This window comes from Streptopelia decaocto, assembly GCF_964273445.1.
Source record: "Streptopelia decaocto genome assembly, chromosome: 16".
Lineage (NCBI taxonomy): Eukaryota > Metazoa > Chordata > Aves > Columbiformes > Columbidae > Streptopelia > Streptopelia decaocto.
The window spans coordinates 2,737,597-2,763,347 of record NC_138671.1 but is presented as its reverse complement, the minus strand read 5'-3'; the positions used below and the strand labels follow the sequence as shown (position 1 = coordinate 2,763,347).

Here is a 25,751-nt window from a genome sequence, read left to right as displayed (position 1 = left end):
CTCCCTGCTGCTGCTCTCGTCCAAGTTTGTTGTGTAAGAGAGGGTGAAAGTACAAACACGAGAAAACTAAACATGAAAAATGAGTTTGTTTGCTTACCGAGAAGCTTCGGAGTGGCAGAATGAAGCTGGATAAATAAAAATTCAGGCTACCAAATGTTAGATAGTGGCAGGAATACCTGCACGGTTGGACCAAGTCAGAGCTCTGCAGGAGGAATGAAGAGGAAATCTTAGACGTATTGGTTCTATCTGGCTTCGGAAAAAAAGCTTTGCTTTTCTCAATATTCCAAATAATCTAAATTTCTTATGTTTTTCTTACCAATATTATTATCATTTGTATCCTTACAGTTTTGCACTTGTAATTCAGCAAGGTAAAACAGCAATTACTAAAGACTATATAACAATTGGAATCGTATCAGTGGATGTTAATTGTCTTCACACCTGGAAACACTTTGGCCACGGCTTCGCTCTGTGCGCCAGCGAGCGACTCACACTTGGTGTGTTCTTTTCTTCCTCCGAACAGAATAACACATCACTTCTACTTACACTTGTGCAAATCCGAAAAGCAAGGAGGACACACCATGACGTGATTGATGGGCAAAAAACACAAGGAGGTCTTTGTCATCTCTCTTAACATTTCTACTTGCCTGAAGTGTTTACATGCTGCTTTTTCCTTTCTACTGTTCTCTCCCAGGTCTCCCATCCATCCTGAGCTGTATGAAATGTGCATTTGCAGGTCAGGTTTGGCATAACTGTGGACTCGTTTGCTAGTGCCCGTCTCTAAGAGCCCAGACTTTGTGGTGTGTGAGAAGGCTGATGTCCCTGCTCCCTCCTCAACTTGCTCTTTGCAAAACCTGCCTCTGCAGAGGACGAGCTTATTGCTGCTTCCTTCTCAGATCCTGAAACTAAATCAACATTTATGCAACTTTAACAATACCGGAATTCTTAGCTCCTTCGCATTGCACCATATATGGTTTTTTCCTGCGGTTTATGTCTTATTTGTGATAAGGAAAAGTTTCTGCGTGTGCGAAAAGTCGCTGGAAAGCTCGAGACGTTAGTGTGTGGCTGCGCAAACGAGAAACCGCTGGCGCTTCAGAACTTGATCTGTTTTCTGTGATTTTAAATGCTTTTGCATTTAAAAAATGTCATACACATAAGAATATTTGGAACTACTTACATGTAAAATAAAAATAAGAGAAAATGAGAAGAGCCTGCCTGCTTTTGAGAAGTTCCAAGCAGGTTTGGCAGTGGTTTGCTCAGCGTTGATCAAGCGTTCCTCAGCCAGCCGACCTCTTGTAGCATTTTCTACCTGCTCAGAAACATTCTCACCAAGCATTTCTGAAACCAGAAGGCGCTGGTTGGGGTTTTTTAGCTTGTTCAGAGCATTTTGGATGATGCCTGAAGTGTGTTGTGGATACTGAGATTCGACACTTGTCATTCAAAGGTCTGAAAGTCCTGTAGAAGATGAGCCGCGCGGTCCTTCAGCCATTGTACAGCTCAAATCTGGGTCAGAACAGACAACACAAAGATAGAAGAAATCAAAACTCCATTGAAATCAGATCTGCTTTGTCGCAACTGTGGTAAGAGCTCTTGATGTTCCATAGAAACCACATCTGAGCCACAGCGGTCGCTTTGGCAAGTGGTTTTTCCCCCTCTCATCCTCTTCCTCGTTAGCCTGCATATAAATTACACCTAATTAGTTGCCCGTATTGGTGAAATTATCAGCGTCAAAAGATCAATAAGTTAAACTAGATAAAGAAGTATGTGGGAATTAGAGTGAAATGTTTTGAATACGAAGGTAGCAGAAACATTGTAGAGCCTGATGTTCTTCGCTACATGTGTGTATCTATCCAAAATACTCTGGCCTGGTGTTCTAGGCCTCTAAAATGAAAGGAAAAAGCTTCTGAAGAGCTGAACTAGATCTTACCCATTTCTAATTTTGAAAAAAAATATGAACTTAAAGGATTTTAGAAATGTTTAGAAACATCAGCATTATGACAGCCAGCGTCTCTGCCATAACGTCATACGATTAACTAGACCAGAAACGTTCTGGGGTGTTCTGATCAGCTATGTTAATGCGTCTTTTAAAGAGTATAAAGCAAATGCTCTATAAAATAGATACTTGAGAAACAGGGTAGTGAGATTAGAGTTTCGTAATCTGTTTGCCCAGCTGCAGAGGACGTTCTTTTGCAGTTTTTCTTTTTAAGTAAATGAGCTTCATCTCAACAAAATCCAGCTTCTAAAATGCTCAGTTTTCACACATACTTTAAAACAGCAGCGATTGCATTATTGTCTCTTGTTGCAAATGTAATTGGGCTGGAGGTCATGAAAGACTTTGAATAAAAGAATTTCCACGTCTCCAAGTTTCCCTGTCAAGAATCATCACGTTTTTGGCTTTCAGACATAATTTTAGGAGATATTACTTTGCTGCCTCTCACATCTTACGTGCATGGAGAGTGCCGGCGCTGTTGAGTCAAGCTCGCTCTTGTTCAGTTCAAAAAGCAGTGGTTTGCCTTGCGAGTTCATATTGTTGATTAAAGTTACTTTGAAAGGCATAAAGGCATTATTAGGTTTGTGTGTATGTGTGCAAGGGAATGTGCGTTATTTTATGTAATGGCAGAATTCCAGCAATATTGGACGGTCTTGTAGCCCATTGCACAAAATAAATAGTTTTTCTTTCATTCTTACTGGGAATCAGATTAGCCTATCGATTAGGAATATCTGAACCTTTCATTATTTACTTTTTAAAGAGCATAGCAAATAAGTTGCTTTGTAAAGCCTGCTAGAAATGTTTATATTTGCGGCTCTTCATGCTTCAGGAGACATTTGTAGAGCTGCAGGGCTCTACTGGAACCTCTGCTCCGTCTCCAGGTGTAAAGTTTCCCAACACCCACTTAAAGTGGCAGTTTGGTGATAAACTTAGTTGGGGACGAAGCCCTGGGCGGTGGGAATGTTGCCTTGTTCAGCAATGATGGATAAATACGCTTTATCGCGAGTCTAAATCATTCTGTCCGAACCCCTTGTGTTTGTTTTTGCAGAGCTGTTGGTAAGAACAGAGCGAGCAGCAAAAGCACATGTTTTACTCGTTAATTCGTATTCACAAGAGCGGGTTTTGACTAGCGCAGCACATCCATTGACGTGATGGTTTAGACATTCTTACGACGTAGCATCAAAAATTCAAGACGTTGTCTGGAAACGTTGAAGCCGCATCAGGTCTTCACAGGAAACTTCTCCGGGAATGGCAGACTCCTCGCGTTCCCTTTGATTGCAAAGTGTTTAATAAAAAGCAAATTAGGAAATGAAAATAGTCTCGCAGATCAATCAGGCGCAGCAGCTGCACCTGTTCAGCGTTGTCTGTCAGACATTAACCTGATTGGGAGTGGTTTAGTTTGTATAATAGTCTCAAAATCAGACTGAAAGGTTGATTTAAAAAATACCTGCTGTATTTTGTGTGTGCTCCGAGGCTGATAACAAACTCTGCAGTTCAAGTTTTAATAACTAGGCGGGGGGGTTAGGAAACTTCAAAAGGTTTGTGATAAATGTTTTTGACAATGCGTCGGCTCAACATTAGGCAGAATCTTGGTAAATCCTCTCCTAAGTGGTTTAAAATGGAGTTTTGAACTTTTCCTTCATAACTGTGTGCTTAAGATGTCATGGTGTCTTTGGGTTTAAAAGATTCGTTTTATCTGGTGTATGTGAACCGTTAGTGTTTCTGTCTACACCTCCCAGAGTGAAAGGGGGGGAAACATCGGCACTTTTCTCCTTTCGGCACCTTGGCCATGAAACTCGTGGAGGCTGGAAAAAGGCAGAGCTGGTTTTACAGCAAACTAACGAACCACTCCAGGTAAATTTGATAGTAAATCTTCCGAGCTGACAAGCTTTTCAAATGACTCCATCGCGACAACCCTTAAATTTCCTGATAACAGGCAAAGCAATGCTTGCACACGGCAACTGCTTGTTGGCTTTTGTGCTTCATTGAGAAAAGCAGATGAAAGCAGGTTTATTATTGCTCTTTGAACCTCGCCCCCTTCCCCCTCCTATCACCTGGGCCACTAAAAACAAAGTGAAAACAATTCCTTCCTTGGCTCCCCCTGAACACAATGCCTATCTTTACAATTTATACTGCTGTTTTCTTTGAATTTTTATCTTTGCAGGACTTGCTGTGCCTTGTGGCATCTTTTGCATTTCAAAAGAGTTGAGTTTATAGAGCCACGCGGTGAAGCTCTGACTCCGCAAGGTGCTTAGGCCCTCGCCTAATTTTAAGCCTATGAATCGTTCTAGTGGTGCTCTCGGGGTGTTTGAGGGATATATGGCTAAAGGCTTTGCAGAAAGATGGTCCTAAAGCTTTGGTCAGCTCAACTAGATATTTACAGAAAATGCTGAAAACACACCAATATTTTAGAGGAACAAAGCTGTCAAAAATACGTGTATTGACAACCCTAAGAGTGCTCAGGGAATCTCCAAAAGACACCGATGCGGATGAAATGTGATGAGAAGATATTAGGGGACTGCTCAGGAGCTAACGCTGATGGTCCACTCAAGAGCCAAAGTATATATTGTGCTGCCAATCAGTCTCTTGCCTGTGAATTGTGAAAAATGACAATAGCGTAGCGCTAGAGCCCACCACACTGGAAAAGTGTTTGCAAATATGTTTGGTGTATGTTAAGCGACCTACTTTAAAGATTTTTCACTACTACTAGAGAGACTGGATTTTGTTCCTGAAGTCAAATGATTCCCTTCCTTCCTGAACCCCTTTTTCTTCCCACAGTCTCTCAAGGGAAGAAATAGTTGTTCGTCACAACGGCATCTCCTGCTGGCAAATCTCAGAAGCGATACAGACGGGCACCAAAAGGAGCTGCTTGACTTGCATGAGTGGGCAGAGCAACATTTCCGCTCCCATTTGGAAATACCAGACTTCCAAAAGTAAATGGGAGCTCGCATTATTCCAACCGAGAGTTGATGAACTCTTTGCCTTTGGGAATTACCCCTTTTATCTGATTCCTGACCAAAGAAACCTTTATTTTTTCACAGTAGCACAAAACGGGCAACCAGCTCTTTTGGGGACGCATTTTAAAAAGAAGAACCATTGGTATTTTCATTCCGTGTTGTAATTCATGTTCACTCTTTGTGAAATAGCGTGTAGTGGTTGAAATTATATATTAGGCATGAAGATTCCCGGGTTTGCTGTTCTGTCGTTGCATGGTAGGACACCACGCACACTGGTCTATGCAGGACGTCTCTTCTGCCCCATCTACACATAGTTGTTGGCAACTTCACCCAGGTAATGAAGTTGAACTGATAGTAAAAGTCTAAGAGGTGAGTGGAAGGAAAGTGTTAGAGAGATGTAAAATACTGCTTAAGGTCTTTTAATTTCTGTTCCTGAGCAGCAATGAAGCATAAATTTTCTGTACAGTCATAATAGTAATTGTAATGCTACAATAATATGCGTTATTAGACACCGTAACTATTTTCAGTATGAAATAATAGAGAGTTTCTTTTCTGTTGCAGTAATGTTGGCCCCTGCATATAGGTCGCGGAAAACTTTGTTTGCAAAAACAAAGCTATTGTTTTAACCAAAACCACAGAAATTTTGCCTTTCATATTGAATCAGTAGCATAATGAGTAGTGGAGCAATAGTTCAACATCAAAGGAGACTCCTTGGATATATAGTGTGTTGCAACAACAGCGAAAAAAGTTCCCACCAGAAAGGAATTCTGCCATATGTGAACAGCAAACATGTGTATTAGGTTAAAACCAGAAGATTTCCTTTGCTTTACAGCAAAAACATGAGAGAACTGAAGCGCAGGGGTTTTCGAACAGTCGTGGGCTGGAATGCGGCGCGGGGAGCACGCGGTGTCTGGGCTTTGGACAAGAGCTTTGTGCAAACCCAAAACCACTGAGGGTGCACCAACTATTTGGCTCAAACGTCAGTGTTTCGCTTTTTCAAAGCACACTTGTCCTGCTCTGACTCATGGTGTTACATCAGTGGTCTTCAAAGGTGTATTTTCCCAGTTTATTTAGGGTACTTATAAACCTGGGCAAATTTACTTATCTCTTTAAAATATCTTAGCAAAAATAATGATGACCTTACAAATTCAGATATTATCTTTGATGGGATGCTTGGCCTGATTTCTTTGAATAAGAGTTGCATTTGACTCCGTAAACCATGTAGAGTAAAGGAGAAGCTTTTGCCCAGACAGCCCATGCTTACAGCTTCATGGCGAGATTCACTCAAGATTTTAAAGCATCTCCATACATATTTCTGGAACAAAATTTGCTTTACTTTTTGTCAAGATTCACATGGTTTTTCTTTAGAGTTCCAGAGCTCGGTTTTCTTCTCATGAACGAGCAGAGAAAACACATCAATGGATGTCATTTGAATTTAGAAAGCACTTAAAGAGGGGCCTGTATTCAGAATTATTGTTGGCACATGTTTTGAGGATGTAAAGTGGAAGCCTTTTTCTGTGGGCATAGTAAGGAGATAATTAAAACTACAGTAGGTAATTATGGTAGCTTTTATTACTGCATCTTTCATTAAGTAATTAAATTAATTCGGTAATGTTTGAAAAATTCTTTGAAGATGAAAAGTGCAAAGTATTACCACCTTTAGTTGGAGTATTAGCCCGCACTGGTCATATATATTGGGGTCTTGATACGGGTGCGCAGAGTTGCTGGTACAGCCAACAAGAATTACGAGTGTATGTCAAAAAAAGACTGTGCCGTTACCTGGCATAGTCTGATAACTGCTGACACTCTTTGTTTCAAAGTGAAAATATGTTGGGGTTTTAATATTTTCCAGAAGATTTTTCCTTTGCTTGTAAGCGTCACTTATCTATTCAGCCCTCTGTACCAAGGAGACAAATCATGGTGATCCCAGACCTGCCCTGATGCGATGGGAGCGGGAATCCAGCCCCGTCTGCTCTCAGGAACACGCCAAAAGTGGGAAATTATTTCAGGTTGAAGAAGCAAAACATCACACTTTTGTAAATACAGCATCTTCATAGTAATAATCAATACCAAGTAATTAAAAACAATAGTTATTTGTTTACGTAATTCTCCCAGAACTCTTCTTTTTTTCCCAGGGTTTCCAACTCTTCTTTTAAAAAATATCCTGTAGCTAAAGGATAATCAAATCAGTTTAATATATTAAAGATGAAATCCTTCATATATTCCCATTCCATCCTTGTTCATGTGGTTCTTAGAACTCTTTCTCTCACCGGCTTTTACTTGATGTAGATTAAGCCCTGTAACTAATGCCAAAAATGTATTCCTGTGTCCGACAGGGATTCTGTAGCGCTGCCTCCAGACGCTCCAAATTCCACGAGCGGAGTTGGGTTTGAAATCAACTTCATTCAGCATTTCACTGGTGATAATCAAACCCCAATAGAATGACATGAAAAACGTGCCTACCCAGGAATGCAGTTCAGATGTTCCCGTCTCCTTTCGCATCAGCCGGTACCCAAATATTTCGTGTCCCAGCGACAGGATGGACCCGTCCAGCTCCACTTGAGGTCCCAAAGTCTGACCATATTGTTTAATATTTCAGTGCCGTGATCTCAAAGCCATTACTTTTCCTTTCCATCCTTCCCTCAGTGCGACCAAAACATTTACAATATGATTTTATTTCAGGATCCTTTCCATTTTTATAAATAAATCAAATGAATGTTCCTTTTATACTGCTGTAATTCACCCACATTGTTGCAGCAGAGCCTATTATCTCATTTACATTTTTAAGTGCTTTTCAAAGTGTAGGATATCTGGGCTGGAAAGCAAAACATTTCGTTGCTTTGTTCTCAAGCCAACACAAAGCACTTCCAAGGTCAGGTATGGTGTAGACTTTCAACAGCAAACATGTTTACATGGCATTTGAAAGCCGGTTTAACTGAAAAAAAACCCCATGTCTTTATAACAGTGATGTAAGTCAACTTAGCAAAGCTGAGGGACGGCCATTCATTCTGTACATGGAAAAATTTAACTAAGTTATGCTTTGTTTTCCGTTAAGGGAAAAAAAAAAAAAAGAAAACCTCTGACACTTAAAAATTAGCCTATTTAAAAAAAAAATTAATATATTTTTCTTCATCTCAACAGTTGTTACTCTGTTACTCTTCAGGGAAAATCTAAGACTCCTAAGCTGTAGAATAAAAGCTGCATTTCTGAACAAAACAAACCCCATGGCTTAAGTTACCAAAGAGCTGTTCTGTGGTGTGCCTGGGCCAGGTCCTCTGCTGCTTTTAAGAGTGTTTATATGACAAAAACCTTCTCGGTCAGGTACAGAAGAGGTTGGAGAGCATTCAGGCTCTGGCCGCTGCCTATGAAACTTTTTGCCAATAGAGACAATTTTCAGTGTCATCTTCAATGACGTTATGGCGCATTATTCATGACATCCATCGCGATCCCTCCTAGCAAATTCCAATCATGGGCAACAAACTTGCTTACCTCTAATGACTATTTTCAGAGCTAATCATATGCAGGAGTCTACAGCAACCGGGAGATTTTGATGTTACTTTTTAAGATTCTTTGCATGGCTTTGATCAAATACTGATCCTTTGGTTTTACTTTTCTGTCTTTGTGCTGTTGGGAAAGCTGAAATACTCACATGAAGATTAATTACTCCCAAAACCAGGTTCTACAAAGTGACTGGTGTGCAACGCAGCGATAGAGCAAAACCGGTCAGGTTAGAGGGATTTGGGATGGATCAGAGGAATTCGCCTTTTTTTCTGCCATCCCAATGCAAAACCCATTAACAGCCAGTTGTGAGGCGATTGGAGGAGTGTGTAGACTCATACGGAATATTTTGTTCTGGATGATCGATGAGCAAATTATTACAACTTAACAATTAGCTACACTTATATGCTATAGTAAAAACACCTTGTTTCTAAATTGTACTTGTTTAAGGCGTTGTCTGCTCTCATAATGAAACAAAATACATGCGCTCCATGCTGGCAAACACTGTGTAGAGTAGGTGGACCTAACAAAGACCCGGTGTCATCTGCATTTCCCAAATTAAATCACTTTTAGATGCATCGCAAACCCTCAGATTTAAAGGAACCTTTCATTTTATGCTCTGCAAAAGACATATGTCTGTTGTAAATAAGAAGAGGAAAAGTGTACTGGTTATGTCTGGACACTTTGAGTTACGGCAGGACTATGTTGAATTAATTGGGTCTTTGATCATCTTTCTGATATGTGGAATGGCCCCGCTCCTTCTTATTAATACATTTCTACATTGCATGGCCTGATCACTTTAAATCAAAGTCTGCTTGTTTATGTTTTACCTTACAAAATGAGATGTACAAGAAGAAAATAAAAAGCCTGCAATTCACACATATATTTCATTAGATTAATGCAAATTCCTGGTGCTGCAAGACTTGTTGAGTATTGAGGACCGGTTATATATTCAAAGCCTGCATTTCAACATTTCTCAGAAGCGGTGATAGCATGAAAGTCCCTGGGCAGATTTGAAGTTCATGCTTGGGTCTGGTTAAATTTTTTGGCATCAGAACATGTAATAGTCTTACAGCAAGAAGACTTTAAAGTTAATACCTGGCATCACTTCAAAACAATGTGCAAGATCTATCATAAGTAGTCCTCTTATCTTATCTCAATAGCAATTTTATCCTGTAAATGATTTGAAAGTACAGTATTTCAGGGCTGTGGAAAAGAGCAAGGGGTTTTTTGTTAAATTGTACGGCGGGTGCTTTCAGTGGTCCTGGTTTATGGACGGGTGTTCGTTGGAGGACGCAAACACGAACTGTGCTCCCTGCGCCACGCAAAGCTCACTGAGAGCCCAGGGACTCCTTGGGCTCCTTCTCAGGTCTGGGTGCAGCTCCAGCTGTTTCAGAAGCCCCCCCGGAGGCACCTCCGTGTTGTTTCTAACGTTATCTCCAGCGCAGGGCTCTTCCCAGGGCCAGCCCCACTCTGCGCCCTGTGTCCCAGCTGATGGGAGCGCTGCCCGCACCCCTGTCCTGCAAAACGTAACTCCGAGTGTTCCTTCCCAGCTGATGGGGGCACTGCCCCACTGTCCTGCCATACAAAAGATAGCTCCAAATATTCCTTCCCAGCTGATGGGAGCGCTGCCCGCACCCCTGTCCTGCAAAACATAACTCCGAGTGTTCCTTCCCAGCTGATGGGAGCGCCGCCCCACTCTCCTGCCCTACAAAAGATGACTCCAAATATCCCTTCCCAGCTGATGGGAGCGCTGCCCGCTCTCCTGCCATACAAAATATAGCTCCAAATATTCCTTCCCAGCCGATGGGAGCGCTGCCCCACTCTCCTGTCCTGCAAAAGATAACTCCAAATATTCCTTCCCAGCCAATGGGAGCGCTGCCCCGCTCTCCTGCCATACAAAAGATGACTCCAAATATTCCTTCCCAGCCGATGGGAGCGCTGCCCGCTCTCCTGCCCTACAAAAGATAACTCCAAATATTCCGTTCCTGCTGCCACCGCCGCCTCTGTGTCCATGTCAATCTTCCCGCCACACTGTGCACTTTGCTTCAAGTCAGCACTTGCCGCTAACAATGCCTTTATTCAGGCTGACAACATAACTAAGCTGCTGGTAAATGTGTAAGTGAATGTTAAGTGTGTATTCAAACATTCAACAATGACTGGGAAACGGAAAAAAAATCTTCGGAACTTTGTGTTGTTTGTTTGGTGTGTATCTGTTAGAAATAACGTGGACTGTCGGCTCCGTGGGGCGTGACTGTGCTTTTGTTAAGCGTGTAACACAAAGATCAAGGCTCTGAGGGACTGCTGTAATAAAAATAAATATATAAGAAGAACAATGATGACAAAAGAAATTTGCCAATACGTTTTATGAGCTTAGTTTAAGAGTGATTATTTCTGAACTAAATAAAGACTGGATAGCTGTAGTAAAGTGACATAATCATAATATTCCTTTTATTTATTGCTATTTATACTTCATTTGTAGATCACATGCTAAGACTTTGCTATGGGGCATGAGGGGAAGCCCTCATTTCAATAATATGGAATACATTTTCACTGCAAACTCCAGATATGGGTTTCCAGAGATGGGATTATTCTTCTGGCTTAAAGGAGAAGTTATTGGTACATGTACAAGCGTCCTGGAAGCACCGACTGCACAAATAACACCGCAGCAAAAATCTGAGACAATGGCAAATGCGACTGTTGCAATTACAACATTTCCATTTCACATTCAACCTTTGAGGGTATTTATTACATTTTATTATGAATACTTGTCGCCCATCATAAAATAGAACTACTAAGATGTAACAACTCCCGTTCAATGAGGGGTCCTACCTGTGCAGAATAGCTTTGCTCGCTAAGGGTGGGCAAGCTGATCCCGCACTGTTTTCTTAATCAGCTCACCGAACGACATCGCCCGTAAGTTTTTCTGCCCCGCCGCGTTTCTCACGTGTGTTTTGCACCCGCTGGTTGTGTTTCAGGCCCTACAAGATGAAGTGGAAATGTGTCGCGCTCGGGCACAGGCTGCAGAGAAGAAGCTGCAGTGGCAGGAGCTGGAGGCCCACGAGCAGGTACTGGTGCTGCCCCCCAAGTCCTCTCCCTTGGGCAAGGAGGCTCAATGTTTAAAAAGAATCTCTTGCTTCAAAGCTAAAGCACGTATTTTTCTGCAAAATTTTCAGCTAGCTTTCTTTTTTTTCTTTTTTTTTTTTTTGGTAATAAAAGAGAATTAAACCATCTGAACCCTACAGGCAAATACTTATCTCACGCTCTCTATTGCAAGTTGGCATTTTGACTGTTCTGGCTGTTAAATGATGCATTTATTTTGAACTCCCTATTCTCTTTTAAGAGAGGTTTCTGAGACTACTCTAACCTGTTGTTTAATGGCTTGTATGAAGAGAATTGTAATTGGACAATAACTGAGCTAAAAATAATCTTGATTCCTGATCTTATGCGTTCATTGTTGTAGCATGTTGTCTGTAAACAGTTCCATATGATTAATAGTGCTAAAAGTACTCTGGATGCTTTCAGTGAAATCAGAGATTTAGTGTCCTTCAAGCAAAATAGTGTATGTAGGTTATAGACTAATATTGAAACAGAAAGTCAATGATCCGCATTCAAACCAGATTAAGTTGAAGTATTCAGGAAAATATCCAGGTGCTGGATATGGGAATCAAATACAAAATTTACAGATTTACAGTTTTTGTGGCATTTGAGAACTTTATTAGGTGCTGAGTAAACAGTATCAATATCATGTATCATACATAATGGGTTTCTAAATCCCTCCAGAACAAAAATGCAGAAATGACAGCTCTGACATGTTTGCAGTTGTTATGTCTTGGCCAGACTACCTGTAAACATGTTCATCAAGTGTTAACAGCAGCTAAAGGCTCAGTAGCTGATTAGGGAATTGAAATATTTAAGGCAGCATCTTAGAACTTGTTGCTTTATCAAACCTTGTCTGAATCAGAATTGCATAAAACATCAGAATCCGTGCTGGCGCTATTACAAAGGCCACTTTTCGGAGCTCTTACATTTCTGTAAATAAGGAGCAGAGAGGGTTAAACAGCTTCTGTTTTTCATTAAAAGGAAAAATCTTGTGTTTTGATTCTATAACAATAACAAACAAATGAATGAGACATGAAAAAAACATTTTGTTGTGCTTTTAATTAAAAATAAAAAGCTGTTTCGCATTATGGCTTGTTGGGTGGTATCTTGGCGCTCCACGTTTGTCTTTTTTTCAGTGCAATGTCCTTATAACTCTTCAGTCTCCAAGAGTGACTGACAGACCCACGGAGCTTAACCCTTTGTTACAATAACCCTCTGGATATTGTACAGAGTTAACCTCGCTTTGTTATAATTATCCCACCAATAACGGGGGGCGATGTGCTCAAAGGGCTCTGGTGGCAAGTCCTGAGCTGTCTAGAGGTGAGCATGGTGCTGCCATTGAAGACGAGCTGTTGTTGTTATGGGGCTTTTTCACTCCAATACTTCATGTTCTCCTGCGAAGTCGTGTTTTCTCCTGTTTATTTTTCAATCCTCTTTACAGTGTCAGTAGATGCGATCACGTTATATTTGTGTTGTTTCATCAGTGGTACAGTATGGCAACGTTACGCGTTCCAATGCAGATGAATGTACATCTGTCAAAAGTGGGAACTTCTCCCTCTTTGACTCGCCTGAATAATTTGATCATTTCTGTAAAGGTTGTCCTGTCTTTGCTAAGCACAGTTTTCTAGGACAATGGTCCATGTGTTGAGTAATATTATTGTACTTGTTGATTGGAGTCTCAGAACTTCATCTGGAAATGCTGGATGTTTCCTTCAAAAATTAGATGTCCAACTTCTTGAGGCATGTAATTGTCTTCATGGAAAGTGGCAAACTAGCAGTAAATAAAGCGTAAGTCACACTTAATAGATATAGTTTTTTATATATAGGTTTCTTGATATGTAGTCCCAGGACAGTTAAAGCAATCTGGGAAGGTTCCTAGGAAATTTTGGTGCATCCAGACCTTCTCCTTGCAAAGCAATGCGGTACTTTTGTATATGTCAGTAATATGTAACTGTGGGAACCGGCTTCTTGTCAACGAATCCCATTTAGTTTTCATTCCGGTGCCATGTACTCTTGCGGCGTATCGCCTGGTTGTCTCTGATACGTGCCTGGATGTGATGTAAGACAAGATTTCTGATGGAAAGATCTCTCATTCTGCTAAAAGTCCTCGAGCCATGGCTTTGTGAGATTGTCGGTCATAGTTACAAACTCCAAATTGTTCATATGGCAGACTTTACATCCTGTAAATGTGTAATTAAAAAGACGCACATCACTGGGAGCTTAAGCATGTGCCTTAGTGAATCCATTAGTTTAGATGTGCCACAAATGTTGCTGAATTGGAGCACGTATAAAAATTAATGCTGGTGATCTTCCTGCTTCATTACCGAGATTTCTTTAAAATCCCTTATTTCAAATTCCTTTTTGTAAGGGTAATCACCCCATCTCAGTGTACTGAAAAGCTCCAAGAATCTCTCTTTTGAGAATTACAGACAAGAATTGTTTCAGAAAAAAAAACCCTATTCTTTTCATTCCTCATTCTAATGTTTGTAACTATAGGGGTGGATTGAAGATGATGTAAAATTTCTAGCTGGGGAATCGGCAAACAACTGAAGTAGCATCACTATAGATACTCATACCATAGGAATACTGCTCCGAGCAGTCAAGTGACAAATAGAGTCTTAAAGGAGAGAGATTCTCTGAAGACAGAAAATCAATTATGTTCAATTCATGAATATTACTGAGGAAATGAAGGAGAATACCAATGTAGATTTCTAGCCCTTTAATTTCTTTTTTCTCAAATAGATTATAAAAAAGGGAGAAAGGAGTTATCTGAATAAGGATGTTGTAGAAGTATTTGGAATAAAATGGAACAGCTCAGTTTGTTAAGTGGGTTTCACTCATGTTGAAATGAAAGCAGGAGTGATAATTGTCAAAGAGCTATGATTCAAAAGCATTCAGCAAGTTTTCATTTTTAATGTTTATTATTCTGACTTGCTCAAGTTTTTTTTATGGCTGCCGGATATTTACCACATTCAGCCGAACTTACTGTTTCCATGCCAACTAAATATATTTGTTCTCAGACGAGCGCCGTGATGCATCGTTCTGCAATTTCAGTTGCTGTGTAGCACAGAGAACTTCCGAGATTTCCCCCACCTTCTCCTTGATGGGAACAGTGCTGGGGCCGCAGATTCGTGGAGCTGTGAGTAAAGGAAGAGTAAGGCAGACATGAGCAATGCCAGTGTCCAAGGTGCGGGTCTCAAGTAGTTCTTAATACAATGATAGCTGGAAGACTTGAGTACTATTAATATCCCTTTTGTTTAGGGCTTTAGGTCCATATTTCTTTTCAGATTCATTTTTAAAGGTATCGCAGAGATATAAATGCAGTTGGATAAATTCGCAGAGAACTTTTACCCTCACTTCTGTGTCCTGCCATACGTGATCTGATAAAATCACGTGGAAGCAGAGGAGTTTCCTCCATCTGGAGGTGGGTGAAGCGCTGCAGGAAACTGGGCACAACCCAAACCTGTCCCTGGGTACAGGACTTTAGCTCAGGCGCCCCAGATAATTGTGAAATCCAGGCAGTGCTTCTGGGGCCCCTGCCGCGAATTCCCAGACGCTCTCAAAGGGTTGTCATTCTCAGAACGTGTTAGAGTCATCTAAAATCAAGCTAAAAAGCTCTGGGTTAGGTATTTAAGAATGAAAAGCTCTGCTTTGTGGCAGCTGCAGGTGAGGAGGGTTTGGGCTGGTTGGTTTTGCAGAGCGCTTTGAGAAACAACCGCTCAGCACTGGGGGCACTGATGCAATTCTGCCATTTGCTCTGGTTGCTTCAACCCAACGTCACTGAAACGCTTCCAGAATTTTCCCCCAGGGACCCATTTCTGCTCCCACAGAAATGAGAAGAGCTTAGTCCAGATCTGAAGGATCTTCACCACAGAAGTGACTCCGGGAGAGCGGCCCTGGCACCGTCACCGCCTGCGGGCCGGGGATTAACCCCTGGGGCACCTTCTGGTGCCATGGGGAAGAAACGAGAACCTGAAAGAAGTTTCTGCTGTGACTTTCGAGAACAGGGACACCGAATATAGTCACATTAAAATAGTTTCTGCAGCTCTGCGGGGCTGAGGAGGGTCCTGCCCTCCTTGCCTGTTGGCTTCTGTCCATCCATCGCTCTGCCAATACTGGATCAGGACCGTACTGCCTCCTTCAGCTGGTTTCCACCCGTAAAGCGTTTCAAATACGTATGTATTTTGTGAAAAATGGAAGAGACAAACAGCATGAGGGGCATCGCTCCCCACAGGCTGGCACCTGGAGATCTGCACCCTCCAAGATTTCTCGTCCAACTGCTTATGGTGAACAAATATCAAGTTTAAAACATTTCTATTGAAAAGAAGATGTTGGAGAGCTACATACAAGCCGTGACGAATCTGATGTCAGCAAGAGAGCTGGTTGGGCTGTTTGGCGTTCACAGAGCAGGACGTCGTTCCTCGGTGTGGTGTTCTTTTCAGACTTCACCATAGAGGCTGTTGGGGGAGAATCAGACTGATTCTGGTTATTTCTCTATAAGGGGCCTTTCATAGATATAGGTGCCCCTACAGGTGTATGGCAATGTTGATGAAGGCACCATAAAATAATTACTGACATTATTTGGAGCCCAATTCTACCACTTTTATGGCAGTTAGTATCAACTGTACATGCCATTCCATTGATACATTCATTAATCGCTTTGATAAAGAAGCACCCCCCTATTTTTAATTAAGACTGAGATTGTTAGAATAAATCATAACTTGGCATTTGACATATTTAATATTTTGTATAGCATTTTCTTTAATGGCCTACTATGAAGGAATGCGGAATTAAGCAGAATATAGTAAGTTTTATTGTATAGCATGAAGTTTCAGATTAGCAGAAGGAGATAGAAGCTGGGATTCAAGCACAGAAAAACAGATTTGCAGGTGGGATTTGAAAGGAGCTGGAAATCAATGGAGTTGAAAGTTCCCAGGAGCTCCATATGGCAGGAACTGCGGGAGAGAAGGATCTCAGCACCCGTGCAGCTGTCAAAGGGAGAGGAGGTAGATGATGATGATGTACGTGTGGAAGGCAGCGATCAAATGTTGGCTTTGGTAATCAGACACAACTGGAAAATACACAAGTCTATACCTACTTCATAGAACAGAATGAATTGCTGGAACGAAGCGGCCAGCTGGAGAAAGACGGTAAAACAGAAACTACAGATCGAACAGTTGAAAGGGAAAAGATAATTTTGACCAGAAAAGAATAGAAGCATATGCTGGCATGCAGGAATTAGGGAGTATTTTTAAATGTAATTTTTCTAGCTCTTCGTCTTAAACAGCAGTGAATGCGAAAGAGATCTTTCTTTTAAGAGAGCAGTACATCATTTTAGAGTATCTGTGGTTTGCTTGCAAATTATCGGTTAAGGGAATTTTGTTCTTTCAGAAGTGTTTAAAGTAGGACTACAAGGGGCAATGATGCTGGTATTTCATGTGAGCAATTAAAAGAAAGAAAAAGAAATGTCAATGCATGGAGAAGCCAGTCGGATGATGGACAAGAAGAGCGGAGCCACCCCATCTCCAGTGCAGGCCCTCAGTGATGTGCGCTCAATTAGTGGTGTCCCGTTGATTTTTTTCTGGCTGATGAGGTGGCTGGATGGAGCTAAAAAGCCCTGAAAAGGCCAGTTTTCTGCTGCTCTTTAACATCATTTAGATTCTGAACTATTGTTTTGTTTGCAATTTAATCAGCACAAACCTAGACGTCCACCCGGGAGCGCAGCAGCCGCGTCCAACCCAGCAGCTTGTTCTCCAGGCGAGATGCCGATTCGATATTTGTTCTTAAAAGAGCAGAAATAGTGATAATAAAAGTAGCTTCTGATTATTATCTAAGAAGGTTTGCGTGTTCACGCAGCCCGTGTGAGAATATTGAGCCTCATCCTGCGCCCACTGAGCGTCAGTTCTGGCTGTCGTTAGCGAGCGCTCAGCACCCGCGCGTGTCAGACACCAAAACCTTGACTTGCTGAACCAGCCCAGGGTTATAGAGAAGGTAACACATACCGGCATGTAAAACCAAAACACATAACTGCATTCCAGCGGTGGTGTCGAAGATGCTTGTAGCTTTATTTCAGAATTAATTATCTTGATAGCGTATTAGGAATCGACAGAGTCAGAACGAACACCATGTGTTGTCAGCTTGTTGGGGCTGGGCTGGGTTAGGTTTGTTCTTGCAGGCCGGGGGTGAGGACCATTCTGATGGATGGAAGGACATCACCAACAAGAGCCAAAGGAAATACAAAGATGGCATCTGCGATGAGTCATTTGGAAGGAGGGGAAGAGAAGTCGGGGATCCTCCAAATCGCAGCTGGAACAATAGCGGAGCCCTGGAGAGGGGGAGGCTGAGAGAACAGCGCGGCTTTTCTAGCCACAACATTCCTGGTTGTTCCGTGGTGTTGACAGTGAAAGCTTTTATTCCTCTCCAACTCATGTAATCCCAAGAATGCTGTTCTCACCATATGCAGCCCACTGGTGTTGTTTTTTTAAAACGGTTTTGCCTGCCTTCCGTTTCTTTGCAGCTCTGAATTATATAGACTGAATTGTATAGACCTGTATTTTCCAGGTGGGACATCTTGGTTAAGAAAGATATTGAAATACAAGCCACTGAAGTAATAGAGCCTCTTGGACACAGGTTGGGATAAAACCACGACTTAGAGCAGCAAGGCCAGCATGCAGCAAGCAGCTCGGCCTAACTGCAGGTCCCCGCGGGTCAGTAAAACAACACGGCAAAAATGGTTTGGACGCTCGGATGGTTTACTGGCTAAAGACAGAAAAACAAAGAGGACAGCTATGGCACCAATTTGTGTTTTATTGGGACTGTCAGAACAGAGGAGGTTCTGCAGCGGCGTTTTCTCAGCGGAGAGCAGCATGGTGTACACTTGACAAAATAACCCGCTCAGCTGATGTTGCTCGGTTACTGTTTTCAGCTGAGCCAAATTCATGCAATTTATAGCATTCATTACTTTTCTTAAGAACTCGAGAACATTTGTATCAAATTGCGTTTTATTTCTCTAAATCTGGAAGAACTGTATTTCAATGTGCGTTGCACAGTAAGAACAGAAATTCCCACTGCCTGAAATAAGAGAGGATGTGGATTAAAAAGCAGCGGATATTTGTGTTTAATTATACTGTGCAAAGACAAATGTTCAGGCTTTGTTCTTAATATAAAAAAAATGATACATCATTTGACTCCTCATTAGGAAAAATCATTGGGGAAGATTTCAAGCTCAAATTAAATGTTGTCTTATGAGGTCAGTGAGGGACCTGAAGTTTAAGGAGGCTTCAGGCTTTGGTGGATGTGGTTCCTTGGTTGCAGATGTTGTCCCGCTGATGGGTGAAGGGCACATCCAGACCCGTGGTGTTTTGTGGGACTCGAGCGGTGCTCCCTGAGAGTTCCAGAGCGCTGAGCAGCGGAGGAGTCGCTGCAATTATGGAGAACACAAACGAGCTGCGATTAATCATGACTTGGATATTCTTTGGGTTGTTGTTTGGGTTTTTTTGTTGATTTGGTCTTTTTTTTAATTGGGATGGCATGGTAGTAATTTGTCCTTTGCTTGCCCTTTTCAAAGTGCTTTCAGAAAATTGCTTCGGTAATCTTCACACCACCTGAATGAAGTTGACCCATGCAATATTATTATTATTATCTTTATTTGGGAGGATGAGACTTTAGTCTAAATGATTTGCCTAAGGCTGTAGGAGTTATTTGTACCCTTTTGGTACCGTAACCTGTCTTTGGATTTGCTACAGCAGATGTTTCGCATCTTCTTTCAGAGATGAGCACTGCAGGCCAATGCAGGACCCAGCCCCACAAACGTCCTTCAGCAGCTTCTGGGAATCATGAGTAGCTGCTAAAATGAATTGTGCCACCTGAACACTCCTTGAAATAGGAAAATTGAAACTCATCTTATGTTACTGAAAAGCGTTTGGGCAGGCCTGACTGCTTATTTCTCTTCTGGGCATCAAAACCAAGTGTTCTCTCTTTTGAGAATGGTCAGTGCCCAACTATGGCAAGATCTCATGGTAGTCTGTGCAATTATAGCTTCCCTGCTTTTTGCATGACTTCGACTGTATGAATATTTGTCTCTTTTTTCTAATTTATTGTGTGACTAAGCACACATGAGCTATGTGTGGCAACTTCAGCTTTCATTTGCTTCTCCTGACACCAAAGATGATTGATGGTAAAACTTTAAACCTCATATGTTACCCACCAACCTGAATAAACAAAGAGCAGTGTGGCAGCTTAATATTAAAAGCTATAAAACCTTCCTGGGGGTTCGTGGATTAAATCAACTCACCAAAATGAATTTTCAAAAAAAACCCTCACTTTCTCAAGATTGAAGAAAAATGAACACAACAGTAAATGAAATCGAGCTATCCTCATCCAGCAGACCAAAGCCCTCCTGAGGGCTGAAGAATTGCAATTTAAAACATCTCTCAAGAGGGCAAGAGGAGACACAGTATTTGTGGATCCTAGGGAGGCAGCTTGAGGCTATAAAAGAACAAAAAAGCCTTTAAGGCACCAAAAAGAGAAGAAAAATCCCTGCAGACACAGCTTTCATTGGGCAAAAATAAGTGTTAAAAAATGAAAGCCTTCCCCCTTTAAAATGTGTATACATTAGCCCGCTATATGTTATTTTTCAGTTGTAAGGAGTGATTCAGATTTTTGCCATGCACTGTTTTAATCTCTTGGGTCAATAAACCTTGATAGTAACCTCAGCCAAAAATATCAGCACGTTGTTTATCATAATGTGACAGGAAACAGCTGGGATCCTATTTTCATCCTATTGTGATGCAGTTATTAGTGAGCGCGGTTGAAAGTATCTTACTTTGCCTTAGCAAACAAACCAACTGCAGTTGTATCCCGAAGAACAGTTTTCACTGAACAAAAAGAATGTGTGTCTTCTCTCCGAAACAGAGTCAGAAATCAGCCCCGAGCAATATTGCAGCTACCAGGGCTTGCTTCTCATTTTCTTTCCCCGTTCTCAGCTGACACAGTAATATATATCTGTGCTTTAAATCACAGTATATATTTCTTCCTGATTTTCCAAGAAACACCTTAGTCAAAAGTGAACAATCCCTTTGCTCCTCTGCGGAATTAACAGCAAATGTTAACAGCATTGCAAAAGTGAATATTTACAGGACAGTTGCAGATTAAACCATTAAAACCAGTGACCTCGTTGAAAGAAGATGGTTGCATAATTAGAAAGTTATTATTATTATAACTTTTGTTGCACCTTCCTACAATAAAACTGTAAATTGTTTGCAAGTGCAGAGCTTGGGTGCGAATCAGGACAGAGTTTCTGTGCTGGTTGGGTCACCCCAACGTGTTGGCAAAGTGATCGTCCAGATCCTCTTACTCATGAAATAGATCTTTATTGTTCAAAATGTAGGCAATAAGAGTGTTTTGCTGTTCCAGCTGCCTGTTTCTGCTCCTGTCTCACCGAGAACAAACGCAACATGTTGAATTGACTGAAATATATGTTCCTGCTCTATCAAGGTCTCCACCCAAGTCAGCTGTTGGCTCAGAAAATATTTATCCTGGCAAAGCACCTATGCATAACTTTGTAAGCCTTTGGAGAAGTAGTAGCATAAATTTATTGGAGTAACTTTCAAAAACATAAATTTTGATCACTGGCTTATATACAAGCAGAGTTCAAACAAGGTTTCCTGTCTCACCCTTTTTTTTTCCTTTAGATTTGCATAGTGGCATCGCTTGCTGTTCACAAGGAAAGCCTCTAATTGCCTATTTGCATAGAGATCTGGAGATTTATTCTGCATGTTGGAATGACTCATAGGCAGAATTTTCCTAAAGTTTCCTCAGATTGTTTTATTCCTTTTGTATTGATTGTTGTATTATGCATAACGCGTGTTTTGGCGTGATGTGCTTTTTCCGAGAGGTGGTACCTGGCACATGTGGCATTGAACTCTGTGGCTCCCGATGGTGTGAGCTCCTCGCAACCCGGGGGCTGCAGGTTACGACTCGTGGCTTCTGCAGATGCGAGACTGAGGTTTTGATTTGTGGTCACAACGGTAGATTTAAGCAGTTTGGGAACTAACACAAAATTAGCACAAAATGGCATTGGCGTGAGGATCGTTGGAAAAAAGAGATGCAGTTTGAAAGTTTAAAGATATTTTATAAGTTAATCTGATATTGACTCCCTTTTAGCCTTTATTTACATATTCAGCTGCTAATCCAGAAAAACACCTCAGTGCTTGCTTAATTTGAGTTCAGCGGTCAGTGCTATTGGAAGTCAAGTACAGATGTGAGGCCCCAATCCAGCCCTGCGCGACTCGGCGGATGGAGCTGAACCAGCCTCCCCACGTCTTCCTGGGTCAAGATTCTGCAAATTTGGCCAAAATAAAGACACGTAGCACAATTCCAACTGATGCATCTTCATTTAACATCGCTTTGTAACCATACTGTTTACTCAGCACCAGTTGAATAAGTCATTTAGAAGGACTCATTTTGGTGTGAACATCTGATCTCACGACGTCTAAGACACTTGAAGCTGTTTGTTCAAAGTCCCATAGCGTCAATGAAGTTGAGGAAGACACAAAGTGCAATGAAAAATAGTTGCACAATAAGTAAGAAAAGGCCTTAAAAGCACCTAGAATTTGAGGAATTTTGTAAAAAAACCTTGGGAAACTGTAATTCACCTTGTTTAGGGAGTGTGGGGAAAACATCGCTCTGCTGACCTGGTTCAGATCCCACCAAAGACACAAAGAAAACTATTGACTATCAATTTGAAAAATGTGTGTCTATATAAATACTCTGTTAAAATAGATTTAGGGGTGATTATTGCTTCTTCAGACCATGTCCCAACAGATGCTTTATTGTTTCATTTTCGCTATTTTTCTCCTCCTTTCTATATATTCTTTGTTCTCCTGTTTTCTTTTTCCTTTCTTCCTCTTTTTAGGCTCCTTTACTCTTTACAGGTCTTTGCTGATCTTTCTTCTCTCTCCTTCTTCTTCCCTTGAAATCACAATTCTGCATTTATTTAGACTCCAGTTTGGGTAAAAGAAGCAAAAAGGAGTAGCCACCTATATATACATTTCTTTTTGTTCTGTTACAGATGACCCATATACGACAAGAATATGAAACCACACTCAAAGGTCTGATGCCAGCATCTTTGAGACAGGAACTTGAAAACACCATTGTATCTTTAAAATCTCAGGTAAATTTGTGTTATTCATCTTCGACTTTTAAAACATCTCTTCTAGACAAGAAGTTATCACCATCTAAATTCTGGGCAAACACACTGAATAAATCTCAAAACCAAATGATGGCAAGACTCACGTGCTTCTGACTCAGTCACCCCTCAGTGTCCTCACCCTGAGAGCTGCTCTATTGTATCTTTTCATCCCAGATTTTGCTTCAACACTACAGTTGTAATAATTCTGCTTACATGTCAAAAGATTCCTAATGGAAGTGATGGCTCTTTCTCGTATAAATATTTGTGGGTAATAAAGAATTAAGGAGAAATCTATTTCCAGCTGATGGTAAAAGCTATTTTTAAAGTGCGGTGACTATTAGCGCTGTGTTGCTCTGCAGCTAATATAAGGGTACTACACCTTTTAATGAGTTAAAAACACAAAATAGAATTTGACGTCCACCTGCGGGGCTCCTGTAAGCAGCAGCAGCATTGCAAAAGAGTAAAGTAACTACATGCACTAAAACCTGGGTGCTGTCCCAGAAATACGAAGCTGCCGGCTGCGTTTCCAGCGGGACGCGGGCATCTCGGGGCCCTTGCTGAGGAACAGGTGTCCTGGGCTTTGAAAGTCCTGGAGGTTTCTCTTTGAAAACATGGCACAAGAAGGGCAGTGGAATCGCGGAGTCTGCCGGGATTGTTTGTTGCTGGAGGGGGATGAAGAGGATAAGCTGGGTAAACGCACCGAGCAGCGATAAAAATAAACAAAACGACAAGAAAGAAATGCTTGAGGCTTGGGCAAAGTTCTCTAGAAACGTTGCTAAATGTAAAGTACGCTGCCCAATTGTCTGCTCTTGATGAGTCGTCCAAAAGCAGACACAGTGTATTAATAAATATTAATTTTCATACACTTGCAGGAACAGGTGAGTACCTTCATCGCAAGAGCAAAAGTGTAGGATCAGAGCACAGGTATCATATGGGAACTGATGGTGGAACTGGAGCTTCCAAACCTGTGCATAACCCATATGGTAGCACAAGCTGAGCCTGAACTCCGGTTTGACTCTGTTCCTAAAGGGGTGGATAGTGCACGGCTGGAGCAGGGCCAGGGAAGCCCTGCTAATGATCTTCTAGCGACTCTTAATTCTGGTATGCAGCTAAAGCGTTACTGCCTTTTATTTAGGCAGGATAAATGAGAAAGACACCCTCTATGAAATGAGTGCATATTAGAATTTTGTACATCATTTTCACGTGGGATGTATTTTACAGGTAAATATTCTGCAGAAAAGAGTCTCTGTCCTGCAGGAAGAGCTGAACACCTACCATGCCAGGAGGTACGGGATTATCTTTGATCAATTTGTACCATTTCACACCTGTGAATCCCAGTTATTGAAGTTTTACGGCTTAATTAAAACACTCAAATATGGTTGCAGTTTTAAAGGATCCTTATTTTCAGTAAACAAGCGTCTAAGAATTTTCCCAGTGCTTAGTCAGTACTATTAGAGCAAGATTAGAGAACTCGCAGGTGCATTACAAGTCTGGGCTTTGCCTCGGCGTTCATGATGAGGCAGTGGCTCGGCGCACAGCTGCAGCGCTGCGGTGATGCCACCTCCTTTTAAGATAGAAAACAATGATGCAATGAATAATCTTACAGATCACATCTTCAAAGTACCGGATCTTCGTGAGCCTGAGCTTTTTTTTCAGCCATTTACACCCTCCAATATAAATTATGGCAAGTGCTGCAGCAATAAAAAGCCTTGCTGTGCCTTTAGAGTAAGGGATTCACATGCAGAGGTGAGTAAAAGGAAACTTCCGAGGAAAGCCACTCCATCTTTTGTATATGTATAGACTTTGATGATACTTGCATATCTCACACGAGCATTTCTGCAAATAAGAGTGCGGGCTTGTAAAAATTGCGTCAAAATTTGTAAGATATATAAACGTCTGTAAAAATGTTAACAGTGTGAAAGTTGCCTGAATGTATTAATCCTAAACTATTTGTTAATGAGAATTAGATGAAGCTAATTGGAAACTGAAAATGTTGTAGATTCTTTTCCAGCATAGGTAACTTTGTTAGATAAATACAAAGCTCTAGATTCTCTCCGACAGCAGCAGTAGCGTTACCAAGGCATGCATTTTGTCTCAAACTTATTCTGAAGGGAAATAGCTGCTTAAAAGGTGAATAATCGGGTACCATTAGGGCAGGCCAGGCCACAAATGGGCTGGCAGGGGGGACGGGCTGGGACAAGAGCCAGCTCTGACATCAGCCTGTTGTGGTTTGAGAGTGAAATAACAAGATATAACTAATGAGAATCCCTTCATTTTCAGGTAGCTGCTGGAGCTGTTGGATTTCTTCGGTTGCCAACTGGACTGCTTTGAATAGGTTTGAAGATTTGGCTCTTGTAAATTCAAATGCAAAGATCAGTGGCTGTTTTGGTAGCACATACAATGTAATGAAGTTCACGACAACACATCCATTGCTCGTGCCAGCATGTTTTTAGTGGTATCTTCCTTCCATTATTTTTTTTATTATCTTATTTCAGTCTTATGCTTTCGATATCCTGTGTGTTTGACTCCATGCTGAGCTTGCTTACTCAGCAAGCTGAGTTTCCTCTACTAATATTTTTGTTATTACTTCCCAGTACCATTCTTTTCACTTTTATACATGAAGAAAATCCCATTTTCTATTATTATTGTCTAAGATATTTTAACATATTTTGACATTGTTCTGTGTCCATGTGTTTACATAATATTAAAATATTATTATTTTGTACTATTTTGTTTTGCCATTATTGTCCTGCTTGGGCATCTCACTCACCTAAGTAGCCACAGTGCGTATGAGGGTTTTGTATGGCTTTGTTAACTGGGAAAATATTTTCACGCTGTGTTTCAAGGAAAAGTCTTAGGGTGAGAATGAAAGCACCATGATGAGAAATGCGGCCACTGTTGCCAGTTCTATCTATTGTTGGGGTTGCATACACTGGTCATGGGAAAGTCCTTTGTCATTTACTGATAACACAGTTATGGGGTGTTATTGAAAAAGAGTCGTAACCCATACAGCCTT

The 25,751-nt window shown here is 41.3% G+C and overlaps 1 protein-coding gene across 2 annotated transcripts in view; it reads left to right on the top strand.

Moving 5' to 3' along the window:
• CEP112 (centrosomal protein 112) overlaps nt 1-25,463 on the top strand; it is a 143,703-nt gene extending 118,240 nt beyond the window's left edge. For both annotated transcript variants that reach the window (XM_082066904.1, XM_082066905.1), the window contains exons 24-27: nt 11,421-11,510; nt 22,616-22,717; nt 23,957-24,021; nt 25,016-25,463. In XM_082066904.1, the coding sequence (XP_081923030.1) occupies nt 11,421-11,510; nt 22,616-22,717; nt 23,957-24,021; nt 25,016-25,019 (261 nt within the window). In that variant the 3' untranslated portion in view covers nt 25,020-25,463. The remainder of the gene's footprint in view (nt 1-11,420; nt 11,511-22,615; nt 22,718-23,956; nt 24,022-25,015) is intronic.
• Nucleotides 25,464-25,751: the final 288 nt, after the last annotated feature.